The 24,942-nt window shown below is 43.2% G+C and overlaps 6 protein-coding genes across 7 annotated transcripts in view; 3 read left to right on the forward strand and 3 right to left on the reverse strand.

Moving 5' to 3' along the window:
- The first annotated feature begins 678 nt into the window (after positions 1 to 678).
- LOC133165779 (HORMA domain-containing protein 1-like) lies at positions 679 to 2,652 on the forward strand. Its single transcript, XM_061295670.1, has 9 exons — positions 679 to 743; positions 1,052 to 1,088; positions 1,192 to 1,329; positions 1,414 to 1,481; positions 1,566 to 1,714; positions 1,795 to 2,018; positions 2,138 to 2,186; positions 2,257 to 2,288; positions 2,352 to 2,652. Exons 4-9 carry the CDS (start codon positions 1,468 to 1,470, stop codon positions 2,475 to 2,477), a joined length of 594 nt encoding a protein of 197 aa, XP_061151654.1. The 5' UTR covers positions 679 to 743; positions 1,052 to 1,088; positions 1,192 to 1,329; positions 1,414 to 1,467; the 3' UTR covers positions 2,478 to 2,652.
- On the reverse strand, positions 2,503 to 7,061 carry aldh9a1b (aldehyde dehydrogenase 9 family, member A1b). 2 transcript variants are annotated; one of them, XM_061295656.1, is made up of 12 exons: positions 6,786 to 7,061; positions 6,439 to 6,675; positions 5,364 to 5,509; positions 4,813 to 4,942; positions 4,585 to 4,719; positions 4,290 to 4,486; positions 4,056 to 4,196; positions 3,788 to 3,976; positions 3,628 to 3,715; positions 3,412 to 3,553; positions 3,128 to 3,240; positions 2,503 to 3,062 (listed from the first exon to the last, which is right to left on the reverse strand). In XM_061295656.1, the coding sequence occupies exons 2-12, from the start codon at positions 6,605 to 6,607 to the stop codon at positions 2,968 to 2,970; spliced, it is 1,545 nt and encodes a 514-aa protein (XP_061151640.1). In that variant the 5' UTR covers positions 6,608 to 6,675; positions 6,786 to 7,061; the 3' UTR covers positions 2,503 to 2,967. The 2 variants fall into 2 exon arrangements, with proteins under 2 accessions (XP_061151640.1, XP_061151639.1); XM_061295655.1 differs by having other exon boundaries at positions 6,439 to 6,633; positions 6,786 to 7,058.
- A 34-nt stretch (positions 7,062 to 7,095) lies between these two features.
- Positions 7,096 to 11,697, forward strand: uck2b (uridine-cytidine kinase 2b). Its single transcript, XM_061295666.1, has 7 exons — positions 7,096 to 7,257; positions 9,182 to 9,341; positions 9,620 to 9,716; positions 9,840 to 9,982; positions 10,142 to 10,239; positions 10,321 to 10,369; positions 10,464 to 11,697. The coding sequence occupies exons 1-7, from the start codon at positions 7,153 to 7,155 to the stop codon at positions 10,598 to 10,600; spliced, it is 789 nt and encodes a 262-aa protein (XP_061151650.1). The 5' UTR covers positions 7,096 to 7,152; the 3' UTR covers positions 10,601 to 11,697.
- A 4,223-nt stretch (positions 11,698 to 15,920) lies between these two features.
- Positions 15,921 to 18,863, reverse strand: rbp1.1 (retinol binding protein 1, cellular, tandem duplicate 1). Its single transcript, XM_061295897.1, has 4 exons — positions 18,574 to 18,863; positions 18,316 to 18,494; positions 17,472 to 17,573; positions 15,921 to 16,385 (listed from the first exon to the last, which is right to left on the reverse strand). The coding sequence occupies exons 1-4, from the start codon at positions 18,644 to 18,646 to the stop codon at positions 16,335 to 16,337; spliced, it is 405 nt and encodes a 134-aa protein (XP_061151881.1). The 5' UTR covers positions 18,647 to 18,863; the 3' UTR covers positions 15,921 to 16,334.
- Positions 18,864 to 19,102: 239 nt separating this feature from the next.
- nmnat3 (nicotinamide nucleotide adenylyltransferase 3) lies at positions 19,103 to 22,267 on the reverse strand. Its single transcript, XM_061295896.1, has 6 exons — positions 22,125 to 22,267; positions 21,621 to 21,767; positions 21,208 to 21,391; positions 20,706 to 20,776; positions 20,057 to 20,256; positions 19,103 to 19,978 (listed from the first exon to the last, which is right to left on the reverse strand). Exons 1-6 carry the CDS (start codon positions 22,171 to 22,173, stop codon positions 19,754 to 19,756), a joined length of 876 nt encoding a protein of 291 aa, XP_061151880.1. The 5' UTR covers positions 22,174 to 22,267; the 3' UTR covers positions 19,103 to 19,753.
- Positions 22,268 to 23,600: 1,333 nt separating this feature from the next.
- clstn2a (calsyntenin 2a) overlaps positions 23,601 to 24,942 on the forward strand; it is a 54,056-nt gene continuing 52,714 nt past the window's right edge. The window contains exon 1 of the mRNA XM_061295521.1: positions 23,601 to 23,763. Coding sequence (XP_061151505.1) covers positions 23,691 to 23,763 — 73 coding nt within the window. The 5' untranslated portion in view covers positions 23,601 to 23,690. The remainder of the gene's footprint in view (positions 23,764 to 24,942) is intronic.

Below are 24,942 nucleotides of genomic sequence, written 5' to 3' on the forward strand. Positions count from 1 at the left end.
TTCCGTTAAACGTGGCTCACATTGACCGCTGACGGTATTTTTTTTTTTAGCAAAAGCTGATAGTATATCGTGAATTTGTAATATATACAGTTCCAAATATTGGTCTCGTTTAACAACAAGAAAAAGAAAAACCTTAGCCTACGGTTAATTAGCATTAGCAACACTCGGCTGAAATTTTACTGAAGAACGAAGATGACGGCAGCTATAATGGCTAACGAGAAGGAAAAGGATCTTATTGAGGTTAGTAAAAATGACTCAATGTTTGGTTTTATTCACATTTTAATAGCCATACCATGTAAGAAGTAGAAGCTAACTACACCATTAAATACGTAGAATTTGGGCTAACTCCGCCATCTTGTGGCTTGTACTCCGCCATCTTCTATTATATGACTCGTTCCTTCCTCGTAATTAAACGTCTTCTGTAAACTTTTTAAGTGGACTGGATTATTTCCGAACGACGTCAATAGCAAGGAGGGGTCCCTTGTCTACCTCAAGAGGATGCTGGCTGTGGCCGTGTCAACCATCACCTACCTCAGAGGCATTTTACCTGAAAATGCCTACTGTACCAGATACTTGGACGGTAACCACCAACTTTGGGCATATCAGTGAATTCTCAAATGAAATAGAAATGTAATAGATGATGAACTGTACATTCTAACAACTTTTCTGTGTTCAACAGATGTGTGCTTCAAGATTTTGCGAAAGGACAGCAGCATTCCTAGAGCCAGAAATGTTGTCAAATGGTACTCAGAATATTTCCACCTTTTTGATGCAGAACACACCGCAGATTTCATGATTTCTTTCCCTTTTTATAACAATGCATCTCGTGAACCGACACAGCAAGTTTTTAGATTATTTCGTGGTAATGATTTATGGAAAAAATAATGGCAGAGAATCAAGCAAAAACACAGAATTCATGATGACTCCGTCAATTTGCTAACAAATAGTGAATTATCGGCCTGTTTAAAACTGACACGCTGCTCCTGTCAAGTGGTCCTCTCAATAATGATTTTTTTCACAGCTTCAGTGATACTCTAATATTTGTGTCCAGGTTGTTTGGCTGTTTTGATGCACTGGAGAAACAATATGTAAGTATTATAATATTACAATATAATATAAGTAGTATAATATTTCACTTTGCTAATAAAATCTATCTTGCTTGATTTTTTTTTTCTGTTGTCCTCTCAACAGCTTGAGGTTGTGTTCATTGGGGTAAGTAATTAATTCAGTTAAGTGACAGTGGAAAGTACAGCTTAAGAACGAAACAGCGGCCGCCGACCTGAGCTTTGTTGTGCCGTCTAGGTATACACCGATCCCGACAAACCAAATGTAAGTTCTCTCAGTACTGAAATATTTATTTCAAGCTTGTCAAGGATAGCCTGGAATTGGGAAAAAATCAAATCTATTTTCCAGTGCATCATTGAGTCCTACAGTTTCAAGTTCAAGTACAGAGAGACAGGTCCAGAAATGGATATACTGAGGTGTGGAAGGACATTTTGTTGTTTTTGCCAGCATTGTTGAAATTTGAGCGAGTTGGTTGTGACATAAGCATTGTGGAATCACAGGACCAATGGTGTCAAATTGAAGGTGACATTGGAAGACACCAAGAGAGCCACTGTGGTACTTATCAGGCAGCTCTCCCTGCTCATGCAGAACCTCAATGTCCTTCCTGACCACATCCACATGAGCATGAAGCTCTACTACTACGACAACGGTGAGCTGTGGCAAACGGCCGAACCCAACGCGTATCACGTGTTTCTGCCGCAAACGTCCTGTCCTCTTGTACTCCCCAAGTCACACCGGCAATCTACGAGCCGCCCGGCTTCAAGGAGGGTAGGTGCGACAGCCTGTGGTTCGAAGGCACGGCCGTGCACTTCGAAGTGGGCGACGTCCAGACGGCCTTGCACGCCTTTCACGTGCGAATTTCCGCTGACACAAGTCGGATCACGAATCTTAGAGACAGAAAGAAGCCGATCGATACCAAGCCGACCGACGCCTCCGGGAAAGAAAACATCGAGGTAGCACGTCATTGGTATGCCTCAGAGAAAAATATACAACGTGTAACGCATTAATACTGCGCTTTAAAACCTATTTATAAACTGAGATGCACACGCTTTGACTCCATCTTTGATCGCAGGGCCCCGGCGAGATCGTGTGCGTCGACGATGAGAAGCCCTTCGGAGACGGTAAGTTGATCCGCTGCAGTCATTCGACAAGTGACATCTATAAAAAGCCGCTCACTCCAAACTCATACAGAGTCGGCGCCGTTCAAAGATCCCGAAATCAAGGTATGCCACGTTCCAAGCACGCTGGCGCAAAGGATGCCTTCTTTGACTCTATGTCCATTTTAGAGAAAGGCAACAGCCAAACAGGAGACAAGAATGAGAAGAAAACGTCAAGTGTTACCTTTAGCAGAAGGTCCACCAGCACAGTTGTTACGAATGTCCGATTCCTCGTTTGTCTTCTTACAAGACTGAATTGCAAGCGAACAACACGCCAGTATTTCATTTCAAGACGTTTTCCTCGTTCTTTTTACTCGCTTGTCAACAGGCGGCCCACGTGTACTTGAAGTGGTGCACATTTGGTGTCATGCAAATTGTTGTGGGACCTTTTCAGTTAGTGTTCAATAAATCGTTTCTAAGCAGCAACACACATTGGCTTTTCTTGTGCTTAAAATCGTCATAGCCGATACGCGGAACGGCACAGTGCAAACTATGGGAACAAATTAACATTGGGAAGAAAAGAAATCTAATCTTAATGTCAAACAGCGAACTTCATTCACTTTACGCTGTTGGCGAGAAGATTTGTCGCCCGTTCAATAGTTCAGAAGACGTTTCCTCGCGTCAATATGACAGGGAGTGCAGAACATTTCGATGGCTGGCTTGATCGCTTGAAGCAAAGCATGAAGGAGGCGGATGGGCCGTTTTGCTTTCCGGCTACTTCCATTTTGCTCTGGGCTGACGTTTCCTAGAAGAGACTGTCGACATCTCCCATCTCCACAAACACCGTCTTCAGTTGCGAGTAATGTTCGATTGTCACCTGGCCATTCTCCCGCCCTATGCCTGGTCAACAGGGGCAAAACTTAATTTTTTTTTTTTTTTTCTCAAAGACCTAAACGTGGCCGTACCTGACATTTTGAAGCCTCCAAATGGAACCTCCACAGGAGTGATGTTATAGTTGTTGATGAAGCAGGAACCGGCCTTGAGGTGTTCAACCACACGGTGGGCACGCTTCACATCCCTGAACAGTCAAAAGATACAAAGAATACATATATACTAAAAGTATGTGTGGTTGACTTGTCTTGAGGACTGAACTTGATCTCTTTTTGAAATTTGAGCAGTTTACTCGATGGCGATGAGATCTATCTCCTCTGTCAGCCATTTTCCCCCAACGTCAATGTGCTGCACCAACCTGGTGAAAACTCCCGCGGCTAATCCCATGGTGGTGTCGTTGGCTCGCCGCAGCGCCTCCTCTTCTGTGTCGAAGGACAACACGGACATGACGGGACCAAAGATTTCCTCTCTGACACAGGTCATGTCGTCTCTGCAATTGGCTAGAGGGAAAAATACACAGATGAGAATCCGGACAGAACCAAACGAGCAATAATACGTCGTGTCTGTTGAGTACCGAGTACGCATGGCGTCATGTAGTATCCCTGTCTGAGTTTTGGGTCTGAAGGGACAAAAGGTTCACCCCCGCACAATACAGTGGCCCCCTAGAAAAGTTTTGAGTTGAACCCACAGCACAACAAAGTTGACAACTGGCATGAATGAATTTGAGCCCGTACCTCCTTCCTCGCCTGATCCACAAAGGCGAGCACTTTGTCTAGATGTGGCCGGCTGACTAAAGCTCCCATCTTGGTATTCTCTAATAACGGGTCGCCAATCTCAATGGCCTGGGTCCTCTTCACAACTTGATCCACAAATTCCTCCAGAATCGGCCTTTGGACAAAAACCCGCGTGCCGTTGCTACAAACCTGTGAGACCAGGAAACAAGCACACACTGACAGGAGGTTACTGGTTTAGTGATGCGGCTTGAAGAGAAGCACTTTGTACCTGGCCTTGAGAAAGGAAGTTTGCCATGAGGGCTCCCCGCACTGCGTTCTCCATGTCACTGTCCTCAAATATGAGCAGCGGAGATTTGCCGCCAAGCTCTAACGTCACCGGTTTCACCCCTTTGGATGCCATTTCCATAATCTGCGGGATCCCACGGAAGAAAAATAGCCATTGTTTTTAAAAAAAAATCGATTCTATCCTCACTAACGAGTCCTCCAGGAACTCCGTACTCACTTTCTGTCCAGTTTGCACACTCCCGGTGAAGGACACCTTTGCCACGTCAGGGTGGTGGCAGAGTAAGCTGCCGGTCTCCTGCCCCCCCTGGACCACATTGAAGAGTCCCTCTGGAGCTCCTACTTCGGTAAATATCTCCGCCAACATCACCGCCGTCACAGGCGTGACTGGGGATGGCTTGAACACCATGCTGTTGCCTGATTGGTGGAGAAAACAAAATGCGCCTGACCTTGCTGCAGTGACATCTAGAGGGCAGATAACATTTTCTGGGGCGTGTTTTGGACGAATTCCATACCACAGGCCAGCGCTGGGGCTGATTTCCAGGCAGCAATCTGGAAAGGGTAATTCCAAGCACCGATGCCAACGCATACGCCCAAAGGCTCCCTGCGTGTGTAGGCAAAAGAGCCCCCTGGCAATTGCACATGCTGGCCTGGGCAAATAAAAAAAAAAAATCAAGTTTGTATTCTATGATTAGCAATGGAAACGTGTCATATGTCATGTTTCCACGTTGTTGTGTGCTAACCCGCAAGAGTGCTGGACAGTGCCGCATAGTACTCTATACACAACCGGCCAGAGTCCACATCCAGACGGGCCTCCGTGATGGACTTCCCGTTGTTGACTACTTCCATTTCAGCAATCTCCTCTCGCCTTTTCTGTGCATGACAAACAAAATAAAAGGTCAAACACAGCTTAGAGAGCGGAACCAACCACAGCTGTGTACTACAGTGCTATATAAATCTGAAAAAAAAAAAAAAAGGTGAGTCATCCGCAAAGCTGTGAAAGCAAACACCAGGCTTCCTTATTCTTGAGGTGGAACCCAAAGGCAGCAAAAATAACAAAAAGCAGCAGTGGCCCTAAAATGGAACCCTGTGGAACACCATATACGACACTGGGGCACCAAGGCTAACACAAAAGTCTCGGATCCAAACCACTCGATACCCACCAGGTGCTGCAAACAACCCAACGGAATACTATGATGATAGAAAGACAATTTATATTGTTCTATTATCAGTTCATCTGTCATTTGAAGATGTCCAGACTACAGTAGAGGTAAGGAACAAAACTGAAACACACCTCAATGGTGTGCGCAGCTTCTATCATCACCCTTGCTCTTTCCATTCCAGACATTTTACTCCAAGGACCAAAGGCTGACTTGGCTGCCTCTACAGCTTGGTTGACCTCTGAGGAACCACATGGCTCCAGCGTGCACAGGATGCGCCCTGCAAAAAAAAAAAAAAAAAGATTCGGTCATGCATGGTAAGAGAGACTTTTCTTGTTTGTTGAAGACTCAACAAACAAGAAAAGTCAGGTCGCCTTTGTAGACAAAGTTCAATTCGGAGGTCAGTGCAACCCATCTCCATTTTATAATCAGAAAAGAGAACCTCTGATGAACAACACACACACACGCATGACTTTATTTAACCCCTCAGATGAGACAGCGCACCCCGTGGTTCAATAACTTGAGGTCATTCGTCTCGTACTCTGGATGGATCTTGACGTGCTTTTTTTTTTTAAACTACATTTGCACAGCTCATTTCTGATGCGGCCACAGCATTTGATCAGATTTAAATTTGGACTTTGACTGCGCCATTGCGACACATTGACACCCGCCCCTTCTTTTTTCAGCCATTCTGTTGTATATTTGCTAGTGGTGCGATCACTGCCCTTTTCCATGAGCCAATTATGACTCAGCTTTTAGTTGTCAGACTGACTCACATTTGAGTCTATTTTGGTCTACTGAGAAGTTAATGGTTGACTCAACTCAAGGTGCTAAGGTCCTCAAAACACGTCATCACCGAGCTCGACAGTTTGTCGTTTTTCTAACATCTCTGTAATGATGAACCCAGTGTTTTTCGGGGTTCTATTGTGCACGTGTTCTTGGAATATTTTCCAAAATGTTTTTAACTGTGGAACAATGAACTCTAAATTCTTTTAAAATGATCTCATAACACTTCCCAGATTTTCCTTAGTATTGAGTTAATGAACACCAGATTGCTCAATGATCAGATAATAACCAAAATAGTACATTTTTAATTCACATGGAATGCGTTGCTTGTCTTCATCCGCATGGGGCGATCAAGTCATATGGTGCAGGGAATGTTATTACTCATTTTAAAGGAAATATAAAAAGGCGGATGGATGTCATTACCTGTTGCTGGCTCGAAGACGTTCTCCCCATTGTTTCTTTCTTTGCTCGCCCTTCTTTTTCCACCCCAGAAGTTCAACGGGGCCGTGATTTTTGCAGAGCCCGAGGAGAGGCTTCGTACCGCAGCCAACAACGCAGTCGCCCGCGGGAGCACAGTGAGTCTCCGGAGCATATTTATCTTGTTGATTCCGTGGCTTTCTGATGCACCGACAATTGCAAAGCATACAATATTTTTACAGACTGAAAATAATAAGAAGAAAAAACTAGTCTTCATATATCACATTTCAACACGACACAAGCTGACACGATAGGAGCAAGTAGTACTGCAAAATAGACCCATTTGCACTTACTGTCATTTGTTAAAATATTTCGCTGTCTTGAGATGAACTTAACACGACGCTAACTCGAGGCTTAAAAACAGTGCAACTTTGATCATTATAGTTTACGTTAGCTTCTTCTGCAGCTTCAACTTGGAGGCGGGACTTACGAAAAACGTCACTGGACGATTCGATATTATTTTCATCCGGAAATTCGATTTAAAAAAACAAAAACCTTAAATGCCGATTTTATGAGGCTTGAGTAGATTTAAAAGCAGAATAAGCACATCTAAAATATTAAGACTCAACTTTCACGAGTGCATAAAGCAACGTGTGGCGATATGGGAGGAGCTCAGTGCGTGATCTTCCAGCCCAGCGCTCTCGGCAGCACATTGCAAGTATGGCCGGCGACTCCGAAACACACCTCCGGGACCAGGGCGACCATACCGACGTAATACGACAACCTTTTCTCATCGGTGTCTCCGGGGGCACCGCCAGCGGAAAGGTTAGCCTTGTAGCTAGCGACTTGGATGTCTTTATACGATTGTCACTTTTCGCCACGCGTTTAATGACGTATCCCATCTCGTGTGTCTACCGGCTGACCGCGTGGCTTCGGTGCCGCTTGATTGACAGCTGCATCATGCCCCCCCCCCCCCACACATTGACCTGGTTTAATTCTAACGCGAAAGAAAAAAGCTTTTTTAGTGATTTCAGTTTCCCTCTCTTTCTCTATTTTTTCAAATCTAAAATATTCATCATCGTAGGTGACAAGCCACGATTCTACCTTAGCTTAGCTGCCAGGCTAAATTCCATCACACGCTAACTTAACTCTCTATGGAAGACAATAGCCAGTGCTAGCCTACATCTTAGCCAGTTTGTAAACAGTCCCAAGCTTCAAACAAATGTGCATTAAACTGGAATAAAACATAGTAAGATGCGCGTTTACGTTTGTAGATCGAAATAAAGGCGACTTCGGTCTTAAACGAGAATGACCCATATTTGACAGCAGCGTTTTAAAGATTTCCGACGGCTCTTTGTTCGATCAAAGGTGAACGCAGTGCCTGCTTATACGGAACCATCCATTTTGCAACATGTGCGAAATCAACCTGCCATCCCTCTCTTGTAACGAATAAAATCTCACGCATTGATTGATTGATTTTTCAGTAACATTACGTTTTATGAAAACTGAAATAGTTAATTTAATGCAAACCGATAGAAATGAGTACCGTGTTGAAACTTTTTTTTTTTCCCTAATCAAAGATTACATATCACTAAAGACAATTTCAGTGAAATGGCAGAGCAAACCAAATGAGATAATTTTGTGGAATAGTCACCTTTTATCTTGAGAACATTGGCACTATGGAATAACTACAATAAAGGACTGTTAAAAAAAGAAAACTTCAATGTGCTACCATTGAAAAGTAAAATTATACAGAAATTAGCACATGTGATGAGGTTTTTGCTTGTAAAGCACATTTCATATGATGCCTCAGCTTTATATTTTCAATTGTTGGTTGCTTACAAGTGAGTCTTGTGCAGAAACACTGGCAAAACCAGTATGATTACATCGCTTCATTTCATCCCTGTATATTTGAGATACAAATTTCAAATGCACCACCTAAGAAACAGGTCGAGCAGATCGTCTTGTTTTTTTATTTAAAAAACAAAATCAGTACACTGCCTGCTTCAGTAGTGAAATATGCACTAATATTATAGTTTGTATATTTTCTGTCACCTGTCAGCGGCACTAGTCTAATATGGCCCTTAGAATCTTGCAGTCCGGTTCCCGTTCAGTAGCTGCGTGGCTCGCATGATGTAATCTCTGCTTGGACCAAAGCAGCCCTGCATCACGGCAGTGCATTGTTTTAGATATGCGTGGATGGCATGATGTAATCTTAACCTATTTGTATGGAAGCAGCACTAGCGTCGTTTTTCGATTCACATCAGAGATTCAGAATGCCAATAAGTGATTAATTGCCATCAAGTCTAAGCACCCAGGTTGACCGTTGTCCCCTAATATGGTTGAAAATGTATGAATTTTATAATCATAATTAAATAATGAATTGCCTGCCAATCAACATTGGAGTAGGCCCGACGGGAAATGTTTGACATTAGTGCGGCTCAATTCGATGAACACAACAGCAACCCAGCCTCGGGCAGTCCGAATGCACTGTCAGCATTTACCGGGAGACGCGTTTAGTTGTCCAGGGTCAATGGGGACACTGCAGGGTAGGCAACGAGTGCAAATTTATTCAAAGGAATTGTGCGGATTATTTTACTTCGAAAAGAAATTATTCCGTCTCAAAGCTATGCTTTCTTACTAATTCTGGTGCAAAAGAAAATTGGTAGCAATTTGTAGAATTTTTGGGGGGAGTTGTGGCACCAATTGCAGGTGCAAATTTTATTTTTGCCTCGCTTTGTGCTCGCAGTCGTCCGTATGCGGCAAGATAATGGAGCTGCTGGGCCAAAACAAGATTGACCATCACCAGAGGCAGGTGGCCATCCTGAGCCAGGACAGTTTTTACAAGGTGCTGACCCCTGAGCAGCAAACCAAGGCGCTCAAGGGCCAGTTCAACTTTGACCATCCAGGTACACAAAGCTTGGTTCCCTTGTCGCATTGCCGTCGAAAATCAAATGCTTCGGTCCATCAAAGATAAAAATACGTATGCCGAAGCATGAGCTCCATTTTAGGATTGTCTTGAGCTCACCGTAATTCCGGTTTCAAATGCCAGCTCGGAGATTGAAGCAAACAGCTGCTGGCTGACGGTTAGCAAACGTGTCGCGGCAGCCATGCCACCCTCTAGGAAAAAAAAGACATGCCTCGAACTACATCTGACCAAATGTCCCCGTCCTTTCCTTGCTTGTAGATGCCTTTGACAATGAGCTGATCATGCAAACACTCAGGGAGATCCTGGAAGGGAAAACGGTCCAGATCCCAGTTTATGACTTTGTCACTCATTCCAGGTGAGCACACATGACCAAGGTGTGTTCCTTATCCTCTGTGCACTTCAGCATGCTGAAGTCACCCGCGCCGGTTTCCCACCACTCGTGTCGGCTCACTTGGGGAAACCTTTGTGTGCGTTTCAGGAAGGACGAGTTTGTCACAGTGTATCCGGCCGACGTGGTTCTCTTTGAGGGCATCCTGATGTTCTACTCTCAGGAGATCCGAGACCTATTCCAGATGAAGCTGTTTGTCGACACGGACCCGGACACGCGCTTGTCTCGTAGAGGTGAGGGGCGGGGCATCTATATTTGTGGAGCGGAGTGTGTGTGTGTTTGCTTCCATTGTCTGTTTTTTTTTTCTCCTTTGCCTAAAATGGCTGCCACATTGATCTATCATATTTCACCATGGCTGTTATTGCACAGCGCTTATTCATTTCCTTTTCCAGTTTTGAGAGACATCGGTGAGCGTGGGCGGGAGTTGGAACAAGTGCTGAGTCAGTACATAACCTTTGTGAAACCAGCCTTCGAGGAGTTCTGCTTACCGGTATGTGACTTGGCCGAGTCGACGTGGCAGCTGCGCAGATTCACGGGTTGACACACTTGACGTTTTCTTTGCCTCAACTAGACGAAGAAGTACGCCGACGTGATCATACCCCGCGGAGCAGATAACCTCGGTAAAGCTCCGCTAGTGGCTTCTCCCGCTCGCTGAACCGTAAGTGTTCCCCCTGAGGGTTTTGGACCGCTCATCCTTTTCCTTTGTGTCCGCAGTGGCCATCAACTTGATAGTACAGCACATCCAAGACATTCTCAACGGCGGCCCAAACAAGCGGCACAACGGCTGCGCCAACGGCCACGGCCCCCCGCGGCAACGACGGACGTCCGAGTCCAGCAGTCGGCCGCATTGACCTCGCCGCACCTCTCTTCTCAAAGCGAAGAGGGGTGACGGGCCAGCGCTGTAAATACTACGAATAATAACGATGCCTTTTGGCGCCACTGTATTTAAGACGAGTGAAAGCAGAAAAGATTTGCGCCAAGAATCAAAAGGCCTTTTTATTATCATGACTCCTCCTTGCTATGAGTTCCATTCATTCTAATGATTTGAAGTTTGGCATTCACGTTTATGGCGGGAGGGTCAAGAAGAAGCGCTTAGTCTCATGAAGACCTTGAACTTGTATGGACCCACGTTATTTTTTTTTTTTTCTTGCAGGTTTAACTATGGTTTCCATGTGTCCCCCCTGTGGCTTTATGAAAGTTCATGCTGATTATGAATAAAAGAGGGGAGAAGATTTTTTTTTTTATTTTAATTTCTGATAAAACTTGAACCTGATCAATGTTTGGATGTGGGCTCCAAAACGAGGTTGGCTAAACTCAAATTGCACTTTGTATTTGTATGACAATCTTAGTATTGTTTCTTTTCAGTGTTCCCCTGTCTTGTGAAGTGTGATGTGTAAAATCCACAGCATTTGTTTACGCTGCCCTGTTACATTCTTTTGCCGCAGCAGAAACGACGACCTTAGCGAAGGCTGAGTTCATACCTCATCGATGGTGCCAAGATTCAGGGTGATAGCTTGCTATGGCAGGGCTGTTACATAATTGGACAACTTTAATTGGCTGCAATAGGAACAAGAATAACGTGTTGCAAAATAAAGCTTGGTGGTTGTTTTTTTTGCAAAATGATATTGCAGGCAGAGCATGCTCAGGTTACTAAAAGGGTAATTGATGCAGCAGCAATAGCTCACGTGGCTGCAAGCTACTGAAATCCACCACAATGCCTCCATGAAGTTGCCTCAGGTTAATATGCACATCAAGTATCCACGTCACTTAGTTGGACTTCAGATTACAATGAAACAATCCGTTTTTTTTCCCCCCCTTCCCTATTCTATATTTATTTTTTATGATCCAATTATGCTGAATAATGCCACTGGATAATACTTGAAAGACTTTTACATGGTGACGTCATCAATCCTCATTTCATAACGGTCAATAAACTGAGCTGACCAAGTGTCTGTGTCTTCTGTCTATTTTTTTTTTGGTCCGTTTCTCCCGTCCCATCGAACGTAATGCAAAGCTCATGAGCAGGATCCATGAGCTTTATGGCCTGTAGATGGCGATGTTTCCCAATGTTGCATATGTAAAGAAGTGGTTTCCTTAAATCAGTGCTTCTCAAATAGTGGGGCGCGCCCCCCTTGGGGGGCGCGGTGCTATTCCTGGGGGGGCGCGTGTGACCCTGGGGAACAGGCTTTTTTTTTGGCAGTACTAGAATAAAGTGTAATTGCGCGTTTACTACAGCAGGGGGCAGTGGCGCTCTCATTGTTACTTCTGTCACGTTTGCGACAGTGCAACATTTTACGACTTACAAGACAAGTTAGGATAGTCACGGTGGGGAGGGGGGGCGCGAATAGTTTTCTTCTTGCTAGGGGGGGGCGTAACAGAAAATAATTGAGAAGCACTGGGTTAAATAAAGGTTAACCTAAAAAAAAAAAAAAAAAAAAAAAAAGTGAACCCTGAACTTTGAACCCGCGGTGACCCCGTGGTGACCGCGGTGACCCCGCGGTGACCCCGCGGTGACCCCGCGGTGACCCCTGGGTGACCTTTGAACCCGGAACTTTCAACTCTAGTTAAAAATCGAAAATGTGCACATGACCCCGTGAACTTTGAACCGACCTTTGACCCCTGGGTGAACTTTGAACCGTAAACTTTGACCTTTGACCCCTAGCTAATTACATTTTTTTTTTTTTTTTTTAAACCGGCATAGCAGAACGATCCATGGTCTTCAGATGCCGCGCTGTCGCCATCTCCTGGTCAGTTAGTGAAATGCTTTTGCTGATGTTTTTTTTTCTCTCAATTAAAACAAATCAATTAGCCAGTTGGTTTTCTTTATTTAATATCTATTATCAGACAAAACCAAATTGTGAATCAGTCACCTAGGCTATAGCAGAACAAACAATCCATGGTCTTCAGATGCCACGCTGTCGCCATCTCCTGGTCAGCTAGTGAAATGCTTTTGCTGTTTTTTTTCCCTCTCAATTAAAACAAATCAATCAGCCAGTTGGCTTTCTTTATTTAATATCTGATATCAGACAAAACCAAATTGTGAATCAGTCACCTAGGCTATAGCAGAACAAACAATCCATGGTCTTCAGATGCCACGCTGTCGCCATCTCCTGGTCAGCTAGTGAAATGCTTTTGCTGTTTTTTTCCCCTCTCAATTAAAACAAATCAATCAGCCAGTTGGCTTTCTTTATTTAATATCTGATATCAGACAAAACCAAATTGGGAATCAGTCACCTAGGCTATAGCAGAACAAACAATCCATGGTCTTCAGATGCCACGCTGTCGCCATCTCCTGGTCAGCTAGTGAAATGCTTTTGCTGTTTTTTTCCCCTCTCAATTAAAACAAATCAATCAGCCAGTTGGTTTTCTATATTTAATATCTGATATCAGACAAAACCAAATTGTGAATCAGTCACCTAGAGAGTCAGAGAGTCAGAGTCAGCTTTATTGTCAATTCCTTCATGCACAAGACACACAAAGAAATCGAAATTCCGTTTCCTCCATCCCACGGTGACGAGACACAGTACACGAGTAACATACAAGTAAACAACGGGGGAGAGAGTTCAGGACGCCAAAAGCCTGAAGATCACAAACTTCGCCAGAGGCGAGCAGTGCTTGCATCCCACCACAGAGTCCCGGCACCATTCGTCACGGATGTAGACACGCATTCCACCTCCTCGCGATGTTCCCCCTCGTACAATGGCCCGGTCCGCCCGATAGCACGCTAGCCGCTCCAGATGCACAGCAGTTACGCACTGTCCGTTTCATAGATCTCAGCAGGCATGTTGATGCCCAGCGATCGAACGTTCGCCCGAAGAAAGGAAGGCACGGCCGGTCGAGCTGGGTTGGCCGCCAGCCTGGCCAGGACGCCCCCGCTCTCGCTTCAGGACGGAGCAGACCGAGCGCCTTTAATGTCCCTGCTTCAAAGTCCAGATCGCCACAAAACTCGCTTCCGCCGATGTCGAGCTGAACCAGCCCGCTGTACTTGTAGCACAACCCGGTGCGACGAGACGAACACACAAAACTGTCGGACAAACCCACATTAAACGACAAAACAAAACACCGTTCGGGACAGAGAGAGGCCGCTGCGTGTTCACGCGCCGCCATCTTACTTCCATCCTAGGCTATAGCAGAACAAACAATCCATGGTCTTCAGATGCCACGCTGTCGCCATCTCCTGGTCAGCTAGTGAAATGCTTTTGCTGTTTTTTTTCCCTCTCAATTAAAACAAATCAATCAGCCAGTTGGTTTTCTTTATTTAATCTCTGATATCAGACAAACCCAAATTGTGAATCAGTCACCTAGGCCAGTGCTTCTCAAATAGTGGGGCGCGCCCCCCTTTTACGACTTACAAGACAAGTTAGGATAGTCACGGTGGGGAGGGGGGGCGCGAATAGTTTTCTTCTTGCTAGGGGGGGGCGTAACAGAAAATAATTGAGAAGCACTGCCTTAAATGTTTACAAACACGGTTTTTAATTTCTAAAATAAAAATGCGTGGAGTTTCTCAACTTCCCCACAGTCTATCCTACCTCAGCTTTCAAATAAGACCCATTGTGAATAATTTAATTTTGTTTTAAATGTCCAACAGTCATTTTTATTGCCAAGTGAACTGAATCTTTAGAGTCTGTTCACTCAAAAGATTCGTTCAAAAGAATCGTTCACCGAATCGTTCGCTACACTTTCTTATTTATTTATTCATTTATTTATTTATTCATTCACCCCCACCTCCTGATTGGCTGTTTGGTCTGTGATGTCACTTGAACACTCCAAAGGTCACAGGTGACAAACTCTAGTCCTCGGGGCCGCGTTCCAATATGTTTTGCAAGTTGCCCTCGTTAAGCGCACCTGCGTGAAAACTTTTAGCCACTTTCACGTTCTGCAGGAGCTAAAAGTTTTCCCGCAGGTGCACTTAACGAGGGAATCACACGGACACTCCATTAGGTACACCGCCATTTTCAAGTGTACCTAATAACAGGCCACTTTATTAGGGAAATATCATGGTCAAAGGTCACAGGTCCTCGGGGCCCCATTCCAACATGTTTTCCAACATGCCCTCGTTAAGCGCACCTGCGTGAAAAGTTTTAGCCACTTTCACGTTCCGCAGGAGCTAAAACTTTTCACGCAGGTGCGCTTAACGAGGGTCACTTGGGAAACATGTTGGAACGCGGCCCCTCGAGGACTGGAGGTCGACACCCCTGGTTTAAGTGAAAAGTGCCACACCCGCCCTCACCCCCACTTTCTGATTGGCTGGTTGATCTGTGACATCACTCGGACACTCCATTAGGTACACCGCCATTTTTAGGTGTACCTAATAACAGGCCATTTCATTAGGGAAAAATCATGGCTGAAGCTTAACTGAAAGTGAAAAGTGCCACACCCGCCCTCACCCCCACTTTCTGATTGGCTGGCTGATATGTGACGTCACTCGGACACTCCATTAGGTACACCGCCATTTTTAGGTGTACCTAATAACAGGCCATTTCATTAGGGAAAAATCATGGCTGAAGATTAACTGAAAGTGAAAAGTGCCACACCCGCCCTCACCCCCACTTTCTGATTGGCTGGTTGATCTGTGACGTCACTCGGACACTCCATTAGGTACACCACCATTTTCAAGTGTACCTAATACCTTTATGCATTTTTTGCACGTGTCAAGAATGTATATTTGACTACTTGCTCTTTATTTACAGAACGTAAAACACATATACATATTGTCATATAAAGCAGTTAACCAAATGTCAGATTTCTATTTTCATCCCCAAAAAAATAAAAACAAGGAATAAAACACCAGACAAGTTTGAACAGGTTTGAATGTTTATTAAAATAATAATAATAATAAAAGTACATTTCAAACCAGCAATCTAATGTGAAATTGCAGTAGATATATTGGATATCAATACTTAGGCGTATATATGCAACCACGTTATTTTAAGGGTTATAAAATCGTTGTTGCATAACGGCGCATCCCTTCATGCAATAGAGTTAGCCGTTAGCTTGGAGAAAACGTGCATAATTTTTTTTTTTTTTAAACCCCAACACTAACAATCAAACTTTAACTTCAAGCCTTAGTCAAACTTCCATTTTGCATTTTAATCTCGAGATCAACATCACTCGCACTGAAGATTGAATTAGACAGACATTAGTCTGTCAAGAAAGGACAGATGACAAGACAGTGCTTATTTCATTTTATTGATTGATTAATTAATTTGACTATCAGCGACACAGTCCCAAAAGAATTGGGAGGGATATCATTTATTTACATGCCTTTCAACTGACATTTCTTCTAAAACTAGGTTGCATCCAGTTCCATCAATGTGGTCCACCTAGTTGATAAACAACTCTTATTTGCATGCTCCTATACAAATAGATAAATTAATTTAAGTAATGGCCGTCCTGAGCCAATTGAGGATGCTACACAATATGCATAATGTCACATTTTGGAGTGTGCAATCGAGGGTGGAAGATCCAGTCAACGTTTGATTGGCGGCTCAATATCATGGCAGGAAATTATATCAGTGGGTGAAATGGAGGATGAGTGCATGAATGGACTAATTAGAATGTCGGACGTTGGATGTCGAAACCACTTTAGGACTTCTTGAAGACCTGCTTGGAGACGACTCCTGCAGCTCTAAGCTCCTGTAAACAAATAAAACACAAATATAAGAGGCAATCTCACACAATATTTTGTCAAACTAAAGACAAAACTGCATTTTCATTCTGCCATCAAATTGAAAGGTTGTCAATTTGGCTTATGTCTTGCAATGCCCCTTTTGTCCACTAGAGAGCGCTGCTGCTTTAAATTTAAACATCTCTTCAATGACGCCCGGATGGATGGCTGCTTCCGGAAAACATCATTTTGGGCCATCATAGCAATTAAAAGTTTATTTTTATTGATTATTTTTCGCTCAAGATTTGGGCTCAATAATACTAAATCTCATTAGCTGAGCTCGTGCTATTGGTCATGATTTCATGGACGTATTTTCACCTGGTAATTGATTCAGAGTTCCATTTCTCATAAATTTTCTCCAGCTATTTGAAAATCATGGTCGGTTAATATAACACTAATCTGTCTAAATCAGTGCTTCTCAAATAGTGGGGCGCGCCCCCCTTGGGGGGCGCGGTGCTATTCCTGGGGGGGCGCGTGTGACCCTGGGGAACAGGCTTTTTTTTTTGGCAGTACTAGAATAAAGTGTAATTGCGCGTTTACTACAGCAGGGGGCAGTGGCGCTCTCATTGTTACTTCTGTCACGTTTGCGACAGTGCAACATTTTACGACTTACAAGACAAGTTAGGATAGTCACGGTGGGGAGGGGGGGCGCGAATAGTTTTCTTCTTGCTAGGGGGGGGCGTAACAGAAAATAATTGAGAAGCACTGGTCTAAATGATTTAAAAGTGTGTAAAATACCTTTTACAATAACTGACAAATAAACAGCGTGAAGCAAGCATCCTGTTTCTTAGTTGGAGAACGAGTGAGTCTTTTCATCTCCTCAAAATGATGTTCTTGAATGTCTCAAATTTGCAGCTGTAAACCGTCTTCAGCTCATGCTTCATCGGATTTATGAAGAACCTCTTGTAAATTAAGACATTTTCTTTTTCAGCACGTCTCAAGTGAAGTTGGACGAGAAAATGTGGGGTTATCCGGCGAGAGGCATTTAATGATTCGGATTAAAGCATCCAAATTGTGCGATTGATATTCATGACGGGAGCTGGATGTGTCCTTACCAGATGAAGCTCGTCTCCTTCCACCCAGTGGGTCCAACCTCTTCCTTCAATCTCTCCTTTCTGCACACACACCAGTTTATCTCCATCCCAGGTGATGGTGGTCTGAGTGTACAAATCCAGATGAGAGATTTACAACATTAGTATATCTGGAGCGTAATCCGAGTAATCAATAATGAAGAGTACCAGTCGTTAACATACACATGTAAACACGCTGCCTGTCAACATTCCGATAATATCAGCTCATAAATGATGCATGTGACCTTCATGCTCAGTCTTGCAATAAGATTAGAGTTGATCTGTAATCAGCCTTGAGAAAAAACAAAAATGCTGTTTTATCTCCCAAGGTATAAGGAACCCCTTTCAGCATTGAATGTCATAATTGGATTACATACAGTACAGTGAGATTATTTTTATGAATAAGACTCCCTTCCTTAATTTATGATACCTTTGGTGGATTGTGGCTGCAAGATTGCAGCGCTGCATATTGAATGCCAGCGGCCAAGGCCGCAACACGATTAGACGTGCAAAACTACACTCATCTCTTTTCCATAAAATTGTTAGAATAAATGTTAGATTTCAACTTCATTGTGTTGCTATGTAGATTTAATTTGCCCAGAGCCTTTAGAATCAGTAGTATCGTCCCATGTTTCGTAGTAGATTTCAAACTGGCCCACAATATTGTCAGCATTTTGCCATCTTCTGATTGGTTGGACATTCTAAAATGTAATAATCAGGACTTTTTTTTTTTTTTTTAACTTTTGAGTTTTTAATTAAATTGAGTCAGAATTCTTTTGTTCAGAACTTCAAATAATTCTTTCCATTTTGCAGATTACTCATGACTCACCATACACTTCCTATCATCCACCCCGGACAGATCCTCCTCGAACTCTTTGCCCACATAGAAATCCATGTTGTAGTTTTTGAAGGTACTGAGGGTTTTGATGATAATGTGATCCCCCTCGTGGACGATGTCCTTGTCCGGCTTGAGCAAAGTGGCAATTTTTCTGATGGCAACATTCACATCTGCAAAACGGAATAAAATAGGTTAATTGTTTGAGCTTGATTTGGAGCGAGTGATCATCAAGCTTCCCTCCAAACTCACCAAGAGCCTTGAGATACTCCTCAAAGTTGTCATTGGAAATCATTTTCCAGTATCCGTTCAGGTCCACAGGCATTTTGTCAGCTTCTCCTTTACGGTCAGTTGTCAAGGAGGTTTGCAGCCAGAGTGCCAATCTGGCCGTCACAATCTCCCATTTGAACCCAACTCAAAACCTAATCCGATGATTTGGCAGCTTTTCATTTTTCTTGACACCTCCCATTTCCCAGCTCATGTTAAAAATCACGCAAGTACGATTTATCCTTGGCTGGAACGACACAGTTCACATGATATACAATGCGGCCCGTGTGTGCTTTATTTCGCAGTGTGCGGGATTAGGATAAATGAACTTCCACATATATAACGCACGCCACGTGGTGAGGCCTTGAGCTCTGATTTATCCTTATAATGAGTTTCTTTCAGTAAAAATAGAAGATAGAGCAACTCGGCGCAACGCGGGCGGGCGGCTGAATGACGGGTTACACAAGCGCAATCATCTGAGCTGGAAAAAAAAAAGACATGGAACACAATAGGCTGGCTGGTTAAATCTTTTTTTTCTTAACTCTGTTCAGTGCTGACCGCAACTAAAACATTCTTTTTGAAGTGAGTGCTTATCTGAATAAGTCTGAAAATGTTTTAAATTTTGTCCTCATGTATTATTCAACCCGTGAGGAACCTGTCTCGATTTTATTTCAAATATGGATGATATGTAGCCAGTGGTAGTTTTTTTTATGAGGACAAAATATATTTTAAGCCTGGGGCTGGGGAAATGTCAGCACCGGCCAGGTGACACTGTTTCCAAAATAAATATTTTTATCCCCAAACTTGCACCACTGCATACATAAATAAGAAATTTAAAACTTCAAGTCCATCAAGTGCAATAGAGAAAAGGCTGGTGAAGATGTTTTCTGCATTTTGCACAAACATCTTGAAGTAGCCACCCGACCATGACTGAAAAGAAGCACTGAATGGTGATAGAATTCAAGCTTCAAAGATGTCCGTGTTGAACTCACTCTTGTCAGTCATCCGCATTCTCTGCTGGCTGGCAGCTAGGCCTGCCTGAAAGACCCCCCCCCCCACCACCACCACTCAGCAAAACAACTCAAGTGTTATTTTCCTAGTGGATCGAAGCACACTGAGGCCAGATGCTTCAGATGCTGGTGCGTCATCAGCCGGTGGAACAAAATCATTTGAGAGAAGCACCGACGTCAGGGAGACCTTCCCGGGCTTGTTTGGCGAGCGGCCTCAGAGCCGTGCCCTCATTTCTCCTTTCGCTGTCCTCGGTGTAGAGGCTGTGCCGCTCAATGTATTCAATGACAGAGTCTGGGACCAGGTATTTGACGCTCAATCCCCGTCTGAGAGACCGGCGGACCTCTGTTGCGCTGATCTCGTTCCTCACCCACTCTTTCACCTGGAACATGTTTTACCACAAATATTTTCGCCACCAGAGGGAGCTCTTTCCCCATCATACAATTCAACATGGACTGACCTGGAAGATGTTTTGTCTGTGGCGCCAGAGTGGATCTAATTCGTGCACCGTCTGTTCACACTGCAGCTCCCCTCGACTGACACACACCAAGCCAAAGCGGCCCACCACCTCCTCCATGTGGTCATCCCGCCACAAGCCAGGGATCCTGAAGTTCTCCAAGAAATCAGCTCCACACAGAAGCTTGAGCTGAGGAGCCATGCCTGAAGGGAAGAAGAGGTGGAAAGTGAGTCGGTTGTCCAAATGAATTGGAGCTGCATTTGATGGGCAAAGTGAGAAGGCTTGAAGAACGCTTCAAATGGAGCCCACAGATGTTTCTTTGTTTTCATGACTGGAGCAAATTTGCGCTATCACAGATGTTGTGCAACAATCCGAAGCAAAAGCGTGCTCGTGAACAGTCTTAAAAGCAGCGTCTTAAAACGATCCCTAATACTCAGGCGTGCGATTTCGCTTACGCACGTGTTCCGACACATTGCTGGATACAAATCCGTCACGCTGATTCTAAGCTTGTAAAAGCGCCGAACATGCAAAAGAAAAGATTTGGTGTGCTTTTGTACTTTCAAACAATGCAAACGTAGCATTCGGGTAGCTCGAGTTATTTATTTATTTAACGGTCAATACACACCAAAAAAAATTATTTCTTAGTTCTTACTTTGTGAGTGACTGCTGGAGTCTTCATGTATCTTCGGTTCAAACTCGTTTAGAATACGACTGTGATGATACCTGTAAGGAAAAAGATGGGGAGGTTAGTTCACTTCAAGTGAAATCTAAACCATTGGTTGTTTGAGGACTTATTATTCAGATAGTGAATGACGTTTAATCAAATCAGTATGTGTGACAGGGGGAATAAATGAGGGGAAAAAAAAAAAAAACTCCACACTCGTGCCTCTGTTAAGCTTCTTAAAGCAGTTCCATTCCAAAGGTTGGTGAGAGAAACGAGGTGTGGTGCTCAGAGCCTGGAAACAACGGGCTGCTTTATGTCATCATCATCCGTTGCGCAAACGGGGGATCAGAAACAACAATGTGGAAGGGGAGGAGTAACACTCAAAAGGGATTTGTGTGAAATCATGAGAAATGGGAAAAAAATGGGAGTGGTTGAATGAAGCGAGCTGAGGGGGGGGGGATTTTCAACTAAGCTTAACCTTAACTCTCACCTCATGGTGACCACCGTTTCAGTCCAGTCAGCCTGCTGGCTCTCCCATTCGTCGACTTTGACCCAGTTTGAGCTCTGGAGCGCCAGCTTTGCCATAGCAATTCTGTGCTTTGCCAGCACCAGGCCTTGCTTCCCATAGTTGTCACTCACAGGAGAAACGATGCCACCCACCACTTGGTATTGGCCTGGGGGGAAGAGAATATGAATTCACTTTTTCTAGGTCAGGGGATAGAAAGGAATACATTTCATGCATAACTAACACTGTTTGTGAATAAATGGAACATATTTGCAGTTGACTCCGACTCTGGTTCATTTTGTTTCTCACTGATGAGAAACAAAATGAAAGTGTCTGTCTACGTTTAACACACAAGTATCAAAGGCAAAACACTTAATAGTCCAATTTTTAGATTCAACCTGTGCTGTGCATGTGGTCTCTGGCAAGCTCAAACAGCCTCATGTGCTGGTTGGTGATAGGATTGAAGGATCCGCAGGCTAACAAGACAAGCGGAACACGCTGGACGGGCATTTTGGTTAAAGTCCTTTTCAAGAAAGCAAAAGGACCTGAAAAAGGGCAGAAATAGCATCAAATGAATAGCCATGTAAACAACAACGCTTTTATGATATCATAGTGAACACATGTGTCTCAAACCTCAGCGCTGCATGACCTGACCTCATGTTTTCAAGCATCTTATAAAACCTCAAACTTTTCTTCCATCTAATTATTCCAGTTTTAATCTGAATTCATTCTCATTCATCAAAATTGTTCATCCATCATCGTTGTTTCGAGTACTTTTTTTCGTGCAACGCGCAGAAATATTTAATCTTAAATATTAAAGGAGAGTCAGTGAAAAAAGTTTGAGATTTCAAAACAAGCACTTCATCACAAACAGGATAGATATAATGATGGGGAAAACGTACCTTGACTGTAGTTTATCCTTTGAGAAAAGGTTTTACAGTCAAGCCTCATGTTTATTTTGAGGACGTTTCTTACGGCGGAGTAGCTGTAGCTTCAACAAACATTGGCTCGGAGGCGTCCATCTTGCTTTTCCGTATGGCTGAGAATGCGGATGTGACGTCACAGCGATTCCGATTAAATCTAATTTAATTTTATTTAAACAAAAATCAATAGAAACGCGTAAAACTTGAATAAAAATACACGTATGCATCCAAATACTAAAATTAGCAGTGAGTGTGTTTCTTTTTTTTCTTACGTTTTGTGTCGCACTGTTTTAAAACGGCGTAAGTGCGACACCTCGTGGACAGATAGCTCTAATGGAGCTGTCCATGGTACTTTATACAATTTGAATTGCAGCGAAATAATAGCCGATTGGCCTGCACAATGCAAGACTGAAGGGAGGGGGGTTATCGGAATGGAAAAAAATGAATGAAAAATGAATAAAAACATTTAATTGCAGTTCATATGTTGATTACAAATTAGTAGCAACCACCAGAACTCATCCGTTTATTTTTATACTTAGTATCAGGATTTTAAAAACATGCGCCAATTAAAGGAAAATATGTTTTATTTTAATGAGAGTGAAATCTTTAGCAAATCCTACTTCTTATTTCCCTTTGGGATGATTAGGGATAAGAAGCAACGGAACACTTGATGATGACTCTCCCTTTGACTGCTTTAAACCAGCTGAGCCCGTTCAGGGAAACAATAATAAAGGAAAATATGACGGCGTGCACACTTTGTGTTTCGCATGTGTGTTTGTGTTGTTATCCTCTAACTCACTTGAGGGTAGCCACTTGCTGTAATCCCCTAAGCGCACACAAACACCCGAGAGCAAAAGAAAAGGGAAGAATAATTGGACAACATCTGGCGTGAAAGCCGAAAGACACATTTTTGACAGCGTAAAAGTGCCGTTCTAATTATTTTCAGGAAGATGCAGTTTGAACACATCGAATGGTGCCAACTAATCTTTCTGACTTTGATAAACATCCATCCCCCAAAATCTAAATATTATTAAATATTATATTGTCAATATTGAATTCCAGAAGCTGTTTTGGCAATTTCTTTATTATATGGTTTATGATATTGGTAACAACTGAATAGTTTAAATGTTTTTTGTCGACAAAAAATGACATTATTATTATTATCATTATGCTACTGTTTTATTTTGAAATGGAACATACACTTGCTTATCTAAATATTATATTATATTTCATAAGCTGTTTTGCCAATTTGAGTCATCGTCCTTATGATATTAGTAACTACTGAATAGTTTCAGTATTTCTTTTGTTGCTAAAAAAATGACATTATTATTATGCTACTGTTTTATTTTGAAATGGAATCAAAGGAAATGACATTTCACCAACACTATTGGTCGCTTTCTCTCTCCGAGTTATCAGTGAGTGTCTCTACACGCCCAGGATGAGACTGAGCAGCCAGTGGGGAAAGAAGCACAGCTCTGCATACGACCCGCCAGCACCAACAAGGAGGAGAAGACGCGGAGGCATCAGCCGTACCAACCACCCAGCATGGCGAAAGTCGCCGTGTCTCTTTTACTCCCTTGGCTCATATGTGGTCTTTGCTGTGCTGTCAGTGGAAAAGGTAGGGAGTGCGAAAATAATATTGCAAACTCTGCTTTATTTTTTTTTTTTAAACGCTTCTCAAAGTTCTCAAAGCGACAACTGCAGCCACATATCTTGTTATTGCTGTTTTACTACTTCTATGATCATGTGAAGTGCGTGTTTTTTATTTATGGAGCAGACATCACAATTAACGAGATGGCCAGGTAGGAACAGCTCAGTCGGGAAATCGCTTTCCTTGGCAAAAAAACTTCTCCACTTTTTTTTAAAATAACTTATTTGAAATATCAAGTATCACCCTCCATGCCAAAACTAATTTTCCTCACCACTGTCTTGACCAACAGTATGATACAGTAACATAGTAGGACTAAGTGTTCATCAAAAAATGAGCCAAAGTTGCTTTCCTAAAAAGTATATGTAGTATCATTGTAAGCTACTTATGTCACTAATGATCCGCTCGACTTTGGTGCAGGCAGCGTGGGTGAAATATTCTTTCTCTGTATGTGCCCTATAGTTGCTGGGAGACCAGTAGAGCAGGTCGGTAACATTTTGCCCAAAATCAGCTGTGAACAGGATCCAGCTCACTGCGAATCTTGTTAGGATAAGTCATAAAGAACTGGATGGATGGATCACTACAAAACATAGGAAAATGAAAAATGACTAAAAAGGACCCTCAAGTCAAAAACATTAGCCCAATCATGACACGCTGATTAATATCTCACGATTGTTCAGATGTTTCTTTGGGTGAGCATCACAACTTAGACTTACACATTCTAGATTTGCATTTTAACATTTAGCCTAAAACAATCAAAATTGACTGTGGGTTCAAATGTTCCAAATTAGCTGGTTGCCTAGTGATGCAAATAAAAACAGTGCGAGTGTTAGTGATGTCTGCAGGGTAGTCGTGGTCCGGGCATTACATTCAATCACATCCTCTCTTTAACGCGACTGTCAAATTGTTCTCTCCTCTTTGTATCACACACATGTGGCACTGACTGCTGTGCCCCTGAAAAGCGGGCACATTGTGTTAATTGGGTCTCTGGAGTAAGATTGTGGGGGCTGTTTGTATTTGCCAAGCCAAACACGATCATTATTTTCTTTGTTTATGAAAGACCTCAATATGGCTGATCGCCAGATGGATAGCAAGCTGGGGGTAGAACTCATTTTCGAGATAGACCACCCATCCAGTTTTCAGACACTT

The sequence above is a fragment of the Syngnathus typhle genome, linkage group LG13, assembly GCF_033458585.1.
Source record: "Syngnathus typhle isolate RoL2023-S1 ecotype Sweden linkage group LG13, RoL_Styp_1.0, whole genome shotgun sequence".
In the NCBI taxonomy this organism is placed as follows: Eukaryota; Metazoa; Chordata; class Actinopteri; order Syngnathiformes; family Syngnathidae; genus Syngnathus; species Syngnathus typhle.